This window comes from Engraulis encrasicolus, chromosome 3 (assembly GCF_034702125.1).
Source record: "Engraulis encrasicolus isolate BLACKSEA-1 chromosome 3, IST_EnEncr_1.0, whole genome shotgun sequence".
NCBI lineage: Eukaryota > Metazoa > Chordata > Actinopteri > Clupeiformes > Engraulidae > Engraulis > Engraulis encrasicolus.
The window spans coordinates 22,528,498-22,540,127 of NC_085859.1; the positions used below are offsets into that span (position 1 = coordinate 22,528,498).

At 47.4% G+C, this 11,630-nt stretch overlaps 1 protein-coding gene across 1 annotated transcript in view; it reads left to right on the forward strand.

Annotated features, from left to right (window-relative positions):
* Positions 1–5,482: 5,482 nt before the first annotated feature.
* Positions 5,483–11,630, forward strand: part of asphd2 (aspartate beta-hydroxylase domain containing 2) — an 11,947-nt gene continuing 5,799 nt past the window's right edge. Inside the window, exons 1-2 of the mRNA XM_063195015.1 lie at positions 5,483–5,807; positions 7,622–9,458. Of these exons, the coding sequence (XP_063051085.1) occupies positions 8,492–9,458 (967 nt within the window). The 5' untranslated portion in view covers positions 5,483–5,807; positions 7,622–8,491. The remainder of the gene's footprint in view (positions 5,808–7,621; positions 9,459–11,630) is intronic.

Genomic DNA, 11,630 nt, shown 5'->3' on the forward strand with positions numbered 1-11,630 from the left:
TCTGTGATGGCTGTAGTCGGTCTGCTTGGGTGCGTAGATGGGTGATCCGGGTCTGGGATCGCTGTAGGCGGTGTGCTGGGGTGCGTGGTCAGGTGATCCGGGTCTGGGATGGCTGTAGACGGGGTGCTGAGGTGTGTAGTCAGGTGATCTGGGTCTTGGATGGCTGTAGCCGATGTGCTGTGGTGCCTGGTTAGGTGATGCGGGTCTGGGACGGCTGTAGTCGGTGTGCTGGGGTGCGTCGTCCGGCGATCTGGGTCTGGGATGGCTGTAGCCGGTGTGCAGGGGTGCGTAGCTGGCTGATTCAGGTCTCGGATGGCTGTAGGCGGTGTGCTGGGGTGCGTGGTCAGGTGATCTGGGTCTGGGATGGCTGTTGTCAGTGTGCTGAGGTGCATAGGCGGGTAAGCCTGGAGGACTGTAGTTAATGTCCCTGGATGTGAGAGCAGGTAAGCCTGATGATCTGAGTGGGTGTCACTGTCACCATGTCTAGATTTGTGGGTAAACAAGCCTGACTGGTTACTCAGAGTCTCAAAGTGAGATATATCCACATACACTTCACCTGCTGCAAGGTAGTCATTCAGCTCAGCACTTTGATGCAAGTCTTGTTGGACTGATCGCGAGCTGCCACCGTGGTGGCTGTGTCTTTCTACATAGTCCTTGGTGCGTTGTTCTGGACTTTGGGCAGGTAGTGTCACTGGTCTGTACTCCTTTTCTAAGTCTACAGCTGCAGCCTCCATTACAGCTGCTTCAGCCAGGGCAGCCTCTGCCTCTCTCTCCCTCTCTAATGCGATGAGTGTTGCATCTAGTCAGGCCTTTTACATTTTTAAATCTCTTGCCGTGAATAGGCAGCTCTCGTCTGCGCGGCCTGGGCTTTAGCGCGTGCAGTAGCTGCTGCCAATGCTAATGAAGCTGTACTGGTATGCGGGTCCACTGATCTCGCGGATACTGTACGTGTGTCCTGTCCATGGCTATGGATGTGTTTTATCCAATACCTTCCTCGTTGACGTGACGTTGCTGTTGTTGCACTGAGTCAGGCTTCCACCGGTGCGACAATGCAGTCGGGTCATCTGCAGCTTCACCGGTCTTCTCTTTTAACTGTTCTGGCCTCACAGATCCTTATCAGCTAGCCAGGCAGGTAAAAAAAAAACCTTCCATAAATGATGGAATCTGTGTCCAGCGTCTTTTATGGGGCTTGTTTACCTGCCTGGCTAGCTGATAAGGATCTGTGAGGCCAGACATTTATTTATTTATTTGTGCTCACAGGACGCATGCTGTTCTCCAAAAAAGAGAGAACAAAGCATGGGTCTTTCATGTTGGTGGAGAAACAATGTGAGAGTACAAGGAGTGGTCAAGAAAGAGGAGGCTGGCTTCAAAGACCAACCCATCAAAGGTTGTGTGTAAGTTTGGGCAGTTACCACATGATGTAAGATGTTAACCTCCTATGGGCACATTCAGAAAGTCAATTTCTTTACATGCGCTAGTCATACCATACGAGGAATTGAAATTGAGAAGCTTAGGTGAATGGTGGGTAACCAACGCTGCAAATGACCATATAAAGACTTCCTCCTTTCACACATTGGCATTCGTGTTACTTCTTAGAGCTCTGCGGCTTGTGTATGTATTTTAGTGGAAATGGCCATTTATCTGGGTGGTAGGTCTGCCTGAGCCCTGTTATGACAGCTGCTCGGCCATGTGGTGACAAGTCAAAAGCTCGTGCTATTGCATTCCCAGATGTGACACTGGGTATTGGACAAATGCAGCTTGTCTGCAAACATTCTCATGCAAGTCATGCTTATACAAGATGTTAAACGGGACAGGGGAAGAGGGAAGCAAGCACTGGTGTCACTTTAATCTCTGTCTGCTACACTTTACTTGGGAATCCACCATTATAGGCTACTACTACTACTGAGTGTTGTACCCCAAACCCCAATTTTGTTGTCTTTTTGATAATGATGACCAACTCTTGAATCTTGAATCTATTTTTTTGTCTTTATTTATGATAGGACAGTGAAGACAGTGAAAGGAAGCGAGTGGGGAGAGAGACGGGGAAGGGCCGGCAAAGGATGCGGGCCGGGAAACGAACCACGGTCAGCCGCATGGTAGACGAGTGTCCTGCCGTTTGGCCACGGCATGGTCTGAATCTTGAATCTAAACGACAGGACGTCTTCTTTTGAGCTTGAAGAGGTTTTAACCCTCTTCTGGGCCGCACTGGGCCAAAAGAATGGCCCAGGCATTTTCAGCACTTTCTATAGGCCCTTATATTAAAGATGCACCAATGGGCTGCCTCATCTAAATTGTGGGTCAGTCTCTGAGGGCAAGATGAAAAGTCAAACAAACAGGCAAACAAACGAGAAAAAAAACTTAAAATAAATGTTTTAAAAAAGCCTCAGCCCGGCTGAACTGTTGTTAAAGACACAAACATATCCCAAATAGAGTGTGGGGGGAAAAAATAGGCCTACAAGTTGACCATGCCACAGCAAAGTTTCCATGGACCCATTCTATGTTCTTTACTAATCTTAGTCCTTGCTGTGCCTAGTGGCACATAGGCAAGGACAAAGGATCTCCACTCATCTCTGTTGTTGGCCTTCTTCTCAATGGTGCTCCATTTAAGGGATCGCTCCTTCATTTCACCTTCAATAGTTCTCCTCCAGGTTGTCTTTGGTCTCCCTCTCCTGTGCTTTCCTTCTGCCATCCATCGAAGTGTGACTCTTGTGATGTTGTCCCAAGGTTTTCTGAGTAGGTGTCCTAGCCACTTCCCTCCTGCAAATTAGAAGGGTGTCCATGTCTGTGCATCCCGTAATCCTATGTAGTTCCCTGTTGGATGTTCTCTGAGGCCAGAATACTTTCTGAATCCTTCTTAGGCAGCTGTTATGAAAGCTGGAAAGCTTGCCTATGTCCTTTTCAGTCATTCTCCAACATTCAGAACCATAAAGGAGGACAGACATAACACAACTGTTGTAGATCTTGATCTTGTTATTAGTCAATGCTGCCAGTGCTGCAACTGTACACTGTATGCAGATGTTTTTTTTTTCTTTATGTCTATTGGAATGCTATGTGCTACTAATATGCTTATTTTATTTGCTTTATTCATTTAGCTGTTTTTATTCTAACCAGCCTCTGTGCAGCACTTTGGTCAGTTTTGTACTGTTTTAAATGTGCTTTAGAAATAAAGCTTACTTACTTACTTACTTTGGTGCTCGTTGGTATATTTTACGGATTTCCAGATGTTGCGAAAGTTTAGAAATGCCGCTCTCGCTTTTCCTATTCTGGCTCTTATATCGTGATCCACTCCACCTTCTGCAGTTATCACACTTCCTATGTATGTGACTAATCACAATTACCTATTTGCATTGCTATGTCTAGATATAGGCCATGCTGTACCCTAATGCTTATGTTGTTTGTCTTTTGAACAGAAGGATCAAATTCCAGGCTACTATCAAGATGTTTTACCAGAGAAGCTGATCAGTTAGGCTTAACTATTCCTTGGTCAGAGGCTACAGCTTGGTTTAGGGCAGGAGTGAGGAACTTTTTTTCATTCGAAGGGCCACTTCAAATTTTACAAAGTCCTCCAAGGGCTACACTATGATCACAAGCCAGTATTTCCCCCTGCACCATTTGCCTATTTTGAAGGAAGCCACCATTTCAACAGACAACACCTTTACAGGGTCCCTGGAAAGAAACGTGGCTTCTTACTGAAGATGGGGTCACCAGCGGGCCTATTCACTCTTTGCTGGAAATACTCAACTACAGCATAACAACATTGCTATGACAGTAACGAGAGCCAGATAGACGTTACAATTTTGGTGACAGAGTAAGGTAATAACATAGGCTCTGCGCCAAGGGGTTAAATGTACTGCAAATTGCTTTACAAAACATGTCATATTTCATGTGAAATTGCATAACATTAAAATTATATCAGGGACCGGATAAGACGCCCCCGGTAAATGGCTCCCGAGCCATCATTGGTACCCCACCCTTAGGGCTATGTAACAGACTGTTGGTGGCTCATTTGACAAAGCAAAACATTTCAACTGAACATCCCATAATAATGTGGGTGTTCTCCCCACAATATCATCCATGGCTGAATAGTCCTGCCTTGATCACGGCAGTAATCCCATATTGCTCCAGGGACTGTAACCAACATCCTGTTCCTTAAACAACTATAAATTGCTTAGCATATCATGAAGTCATAAGCTGAGTGTAATGTAATATAATATGTGTACAGCCCAAACCAAATTAACACAGGTGCCAGCCAGATGTAATGGGGTTTAAATCAGAGGGGAAAATGTACAGCAAATTAATCAATATGAGTGGCTGTATGGCTCAGTGCCATTGTCAACAAAACATATGTGGGTGACGGATCTTTGCAAACATTGGGTCAGCTTTGAATTTGCGTTTGGTATTTTGTTGAATTTCTGTGGAAGTGTTTGGCCTTCATCCAAATTCCAAGGGTTATGTTATCCAACTATCTACAAGATGAACTGAATTCAGGTAGGCTACCAGTAAATTCAGACTGTAAGTATACGATAGAAATGCGACAGTCATGGGTGAGCGGGTAGGGCGTCAGACTTGTAACCCAAAGGTTGCCAGTTCGAGTCCTGATCTACCAGGTTGGTAGGGCGAGTAATTAACCAGTGCTTTCCTCCATCCTCCACCATGACTGAGGTACGCTGAGCAGTGCGGTGGGTACCATCCCGCCGCACTGCTCGCTTTGGGTGCCATTGGGGGCTGCTCACTTGCACAGGAGAGGCATTAATGCAATTTCGTTGCGTGCAGTGTGCAGTGAACACTTGTATACTGTGGAGTGCTGTGTCACAATGGGGTTGGAGTTTCCCAATTGGGCTTTCACTTTCACTAATCCTTGATAAAAATAAAAAATAAACTTAGGTGTTCAGGACACCTCCACTGGTAAGTTGTATTTTTTCTCTTGTTGTATTTTTTCTCTTGTTCCTGTTTGACATGCTTCCTCTACCCAAGGTAGCTAAGCATTAAATCTAGATTGGTGTGGAGGGTAATTCTCTATTGTTGTAGGCCTATTGATGTCGATTTAATGCTTAGCAACCTTGGGGAAGTAGCCTATACATGGGTTCTGAATGTTTGTAAACACGATGTTATGAGGAGGGGCAAGACACTGGCAGCCAACCACGTGCGCTATTTTTTGACCGACAGCGGTTTGCAACAATCAGAGGTTGAGTTGCGCGCAGATAGTTTCGCGCGGTCAGGTTATAAACAAACTTTGGGACCCATGTATAACAAAAGAAAGCAACTACAGCAGACACACAACAGCACGACACCACAAATTATCCAAATATTAACTGCCTGTCGTTTTACGTAATAAAACAGTGAAGTTATAGACTCCTGGTTTAGAGTTACAATACAACAGCTTCCACGATTATCGCACGATTATTCCAGGGTCTTGCTTTGCTCAGTAGCCCAAGTAGCCACCACTCTGTCGCAAGGCATCATGGGATAGTGGGTTCTTCCTTCCTCAAGTACAGTTGTTACGACGGTGATCACTTGTTACATTCGTAGGTTACATTTGGCTATGCGCCGTTCGCGCGTAATCGTGACCAAATAGGCTACAGTAGAGTGGAACTTTGACATGCTACAGGAAATGGGTTAGATTCAGCTGATCGGAACAGTTAAGCCATGAAGTAGGCTATTATGTAAGGTTCTGCAGTGAAGCTGAGCTTTTTAGTGTCGAAAGGTAGATCAGTGCACAAGGTTTTCCCAAGCAGCCCTTGATCTTCACGTTTCGTGTTGCACTGCGGCTCTTTCTAGCTGATTGCAGCATGTGGGCAGCAGCACAGGTAGGTGGAAAGTACATAACTGATGGTGTGGAAATCCCTGTTGGCTGTTCTGGATAAGGGCTTCGCCAAAGCTTTATGAATTGACTTTGAATGAAAAGTCAACAAAAGCTATTTGTATTGTTTTAGTCCTACACGGTCGCACTAGTCGCACACGGAAGTCTTGTAGGCCTATTATTATTAATTATTATTATTATTATTATTGTTATTGTTATTCTTATGTTACTACTGTATCTCAACAGTCTATAGCACTCGAAAAAGGCTTTTTAAGTTACATAATATAGTAGGCTAGCGCATTAACACGCGTTAGAAAAGATGAGAGTGGGCCGCAGATATCGGAGCATCATCATCTGTCGTGTTTTTCGATTGTGTCATGGTCACATCGACACACAATGGACGACGGATGACAGCGTTTTATTGGCTGCAACGGTGCTTGGAAAACTACAGACGTGCTGACGGAGAGGCAGCCTGAATCCAGAAATCAGATGTCTTTGTTAAGCAGAGAAGTAAAATGAACAATCATGGGTGCGTTGTGAAATGTAATGTGCTGGCGGCTGCGCGTCTCCAAGAAGGGTATGGCCAAGATTCTGCAATCGCGGCTGCCCGTCGTAGTTCTAGTCGTTTGGTAGAGGTGAGATGGCCACACTGGCTTGAAAGTTGAATTGTATGTCCGATATTCAATATGAGTGAGGAGAATATAGCCTATCGGCTGTTGTCTGTTTGTCATTGATCTTGAATCTATCGCGTTAGCGTGGAGGTAGTTCCCTCTCTGTTTATCTTGGCTTATGATTTGTGCTTCACTAGAATCAAACTGTGAGTCTCGATTGGGCTTGTCCGCTACGAGTCTTTACAGACTGCGCGTTTTGCGGTCATTAGCCCATATTCATCTTTGTTTACTCTGGAGTGTAGCGTCGGCTTCCAGACGGTGCGATGACAGTGCAGCCTGCATGGATGGGTCCAACCCCGACGACGTGGTGCGTGGGAGTTCCCTTGCCGACTCCATCGCTGTATGTCCTCCTAGCCTTTGTTTACTCACACATTGTTTTCTTTACCGAGGTCATTTGCGAACATTTCACCAAATTTGTGGGTTTTCCCCTGGGCATAGACTGCAGCGTGTCATACATTCGGGCGAATATTTCAGCTCGTCTTGAAAACGGCATCACTGACAGTCGAGTGACTCATGATTTTGTACTGTGTGCATTGCGGAGGTGGTTTGTGTGGTTTCAAAATGTGATGGCATGGGGTGCTGCAGGCCTGCCCTCGGTCACAGATTTAAATCTGGTCCTTGTGTTTGAGTGTCAAAAGGAGAGGATTGGATGCTGATGTGTGGGTGTGTGATCAGTGGAAGCATTTGTGCATTTGGAAATGAGTACCTATATGTCCTGCTCGTCTCTCTCGATGATATAAGCAGCTTTTGTGTATGTGGGAAGAGATTATGTTCTAGGCCACATGCCTTTTCAAATGGTTGTCAAGGTTTTCTCTAAAGGATATCATGAGGGCATTATGTTTACTGTGTTCTTCTGTCACCCCTTCTCTCTCTCTCTCTCTCTCTTTCTCTCTCTCTCTCTCTCTCTCTCTCTCTCTCTCTCTGCCTCATTTTTTTGTGCTCTTCCTCCTACTCAACTCCATATTTATGCTTCTCACCTCCATCCACCATCCTCTCCCCCTCACACACTTTGTACATCTATTTTCCTGCTCTCTAGCTCCCACTCTCTATCTCTTACCATGCACGCACACGCGCACACACACACACAGACACACACACACTTTCCCTCTCTAATGTCTCCCCCCCCCCTCTCTCTCTCCCTCTAATGCAGAATTTGATGCCCTGCGGTCGGTCTGCTGTCCCTGCACATTTGTCTAAAGAGGCAGAAAGGGGAACAGCTGAGCTGAGCTGAGCTGCTCTGGTCACTTCTTGTCTGGCGTTCAAGTTCCTCCGGCTCAACTCCACATCTCCTCCTGCTGCCTGAAGGGCTACTCTCACTCTCCACTACCCCTCTTACTCCTTTTGACCTCCTTGCGCTAAAAACCGGGAACTTTTTTTTTTTTTTTTTAAATCATCAGCCTCTGCTTTGCCATCAACTCTTTGCAAGTACTCCAAGGTCCGAACGCTTTTTGGTGTGTGAGCCAAGTTTGACTGTCCACTGCTTGTCAATGTCTTTCTTTCACTACTACTAGAACGTTCTGGAGCTCAATAACATTCTCCATCTCCAGGTCACCATCGCAACCCACTTGAGGAAGACTTGTTTGAGGTTTCATTTACGTAGAGAAGCAGCACACACCTTTCAGCACAGTTTGCCGTTGCTGCTTTTCAAGGTAGAAGATTTGCCCTGGCTTTAAGTCGTCTGCTACGCTGCCCGCTCGCCAAGAAGCGGGATAGAGGGAGGCAGCGCCGGACTGAAGCGCTGTCAGCTGTCCTGTCCTGGGGGAGTTGAAGACTGCGGCAGGCAGCTCTCTCCTCTCAGCGTCCACCTTTACTTGCTTATTCATCTGTGTGTTGCTGTGTGTGTATGTGTGTATGTGTGTGTGTGTAGCTGAATGCAGTAGATCTAGACAAGCAAAGGCAAAGACACTGGAATGCATGGGTTGTGAAGGTCCTCCAGAGCTGCATGTGTGCGTGATCTGCGAGCGTGCGTGCATGTCTGCGTGTGTGTCCCCCTCCTCTCGTGTGGTCTCTCTGGGTGAACATGGACCTGTGGTCGCTGGAGAGGATGCGTGATCTGGTGGCGAGTGGCATGCAGGCCATGCGGGAGTGCGAGTCCAGCGTGGTGGGCACGGCCGTCTGCCTGGCGCTGCTCTTCGTCTGGTACTGCTACCGCGTGGGCCGCGAGCAGAGCGGCATGGGCCCGGGCTTGCGCGGCGGCTACGGCGTGGCCGAGACGCGGCGCGGCAGCCTGGCCGTGGTGCCCGGCGCCGGCTCCCTGTTGCCCTCCAACGGGGCCTCGGCCCTCAGCCTGGCGCTGGGCCGCGCCGCCAAGGGCCTCAAGTGCGCCGCCGCCTCCGCGGGCAAGGAGGAGATGAACGGCTTCGCCTACTGCCAGTCGCCCGAGTGCTACCGCTGCACGCAGGCGGGCGAGGGCCTGAACCAGCGGCTCTACCACAGCCTGCAGGACTACGCCAAGCGCTACACCTGGGCGGGCATGGGCCGCGTGCACAAGGGCGTGCGCGACCAGGGCCGCTACCTGCTGACGGGCCGGCCCTCCATCCAGAAGCCCGAGGTCTTCTTCCTGCCCGACCTGCCCTCGGCGCCCTTCTTCTCGCGGGACGCGCAGAAGCACGACGTGGAGCTCCTGGAGCGCAGCTTTCCGGCGCTGCTGGCCGAGTTCGAGAGCGTGTACCGCTTGCCTGCCGCAGCCAGCGCCCGTGCCGCCGGTGCTACTGCTGGTAGTGGTGGTGTGATGTCGTCGCTGCCGCCGGGCTGGAAGGCCAACAGCACCCCGAGGGGCCAGTGGTGGACCTTCTACCTGGTGAACCAGGGCACGCCGCTGGCCATGAACGCCCGCCGCTGCCCGCGCGCCTGGCGGGTGCTGGGCCAGCTGCGCACCTTCATCGCCAACAACGTGTTCGGCAACGCCTGCTTCTCCGTCATCACACCGGGCGCCGCCATCTCCGAGCACTACGGGCCCACCAATGTGCGCGTGCGCTGCCACCTAGGTGAGTGCATGTTGTATACATGTTTTTTTTCTTTAGAAACACAGTGTTGTGAGGAGGGGCAAGACACTGACAGCCAACCACGTGAGCTAATTTTTTGACCGACAGCGGTTTCCAACAATCAGAGGTTGAGTTGTGTGCAGCCAGGATCTCGCAGCCAGGGGAAAACAAAATTTACAACCCATCTATACCTGCAGTCAGTGGACAGACAGACATGCAGGTGCAGGTGACATCCCGGGTTCAGAAAGTAAGAAAACTGCCACAAATTTCTTCCAAATCAATTCAATGAAGCAGCTGATGTTATGTCACCCCTTCAGCCAGACTGATGAGATAATTGGTGAAATCACCCGTCAGAGGAGCGGACAAGAAAAATCTGGCAGGGCTTTTACTTTCTCAATCCAGTTCGTCCTTCCTGGTGAGGGGGCAGGGGCCTATTCTAAAAAACTGGTTAACCAGGTTAACTTAAGAGGTAAATCATCTAATAGAAGAACCTGGAGTCCTCATTTTCTCGACACACACACACACACACACACACACACACAAATGTAAAAATAGGCATAAACAAGCCTACACACTCCCATGTATGAGTAAGTGTACGCGCATACAGAATGAATAATCATGCACACACACACACACACACACACACACACACACACACGTGCACATAAGATCCCACATACTGTAACCATTATCATACGCATAAGCCTGTAAGCCTGAGTCACCAGTGTATGCTAGGGGTGGAACGGTTCACAAAATTCACGGTTCGGTTCATATCACGGTATCAAGGTCACGGTTTTCGGTTCTCTACGGTTCTTTTTTTTTTGTTCATGATAAATGGTGCACTGGGAATCTTAAACCATATTTATATAACTGCAATTATAAAGTGTAAATGCCCTCTTTCAAGTGGCTAATAGAATCAGACTTATCACTAAATATCCTACATATGGTTTGTATAGGCTTATAATGTGAAAATGGTGTGATTTTAATTCTGTCATCCTCTGATTGGTCTTATATGCTAATGTGTTAATCAGAGAGACTGGATAAGATACTCCTAGAATCTCTGTTTTACATATTTTTCTGGGCAGTACATGAATTGCGGTTTGCCACGGACTGCATTTCACTGTTCGGTATGGTGTGTGAATTGTACGGTTTCGGTTTTCGGTGCGGTTTGTACCATCCCTAGTGTATGCTGAAACACAAGCAGAGAAAGACAGCTCAATCCACGTGAAATCAGACAGTTAAAGACACGGAATCAAAGGTATTGTGTATCCTTCCAATGATTTCAAACTTCACCAAGTCTTCATTTCACACAATATTGATGTAAGAATCAATTATGATGTTCTTCCTAATGACTTCAAATCTGTGCCTGTGACGTCCCATAGTATTCCACGTGAGGTGACCCACACACATTTAACACACTGATGCATCATGAACAGGCATACACTGACACAGCGGAGAGAAAACGACAGCACAGCACAGTTTCCAAATATGGGTGTAATGAGATAATAGCAGTAGAGTTGCTGACCCAATGCCTGCAAGATTCCAGGTAAGATGCGGGATGATGACGACGACAAAAAAGTGATGATCTGTATGAAATGGTCGGCTTTTTGTCAATCTGAAGTGTCTCTCATGATGAAATGATCTGCAGTATTACATTACATTGAGCTATTTTTTAATCCAAGAAGAGCAAAGGTTTCAAAAATCTGGTTCAGAAGTACCAATCCTACCACTGCGTTCACATGGTTGCCCCTCCTCACAGCACAAATGTTTGTAAATGGGGAAACCTATGTATCTTTAGTGCCCATTATGGTCTGATGATTTTAGAGCTGGTTGGATTAAATTTGTGGCGTTTTTTTGTTTTTTACTCTGAACCCAGGGCGTTTTCCAGCCATGGATGGAGGTGTGTAGAGAGATATATGGATGGGATTCAAACCTCCAAGTTTCTTTTTTTTTTGGTCTTTTTTTTTTGGAGTTTGCCTTTAGATGGATAGGGCAGTGTGAGAGTAGACAGGAAAGTAGTGGGAGAGATGGGGTAGGGTTGGGAAACGCCTCAAGGCTGTTTTAACCGGGGTCCATGTGGCCAATTTTACCCCTATATACACTGTATACTATCGGCGTATTTGCTCACTGTGCTGAAGCACTTCCCTGTAATTGAACCTGCAACTTTCTTATCTA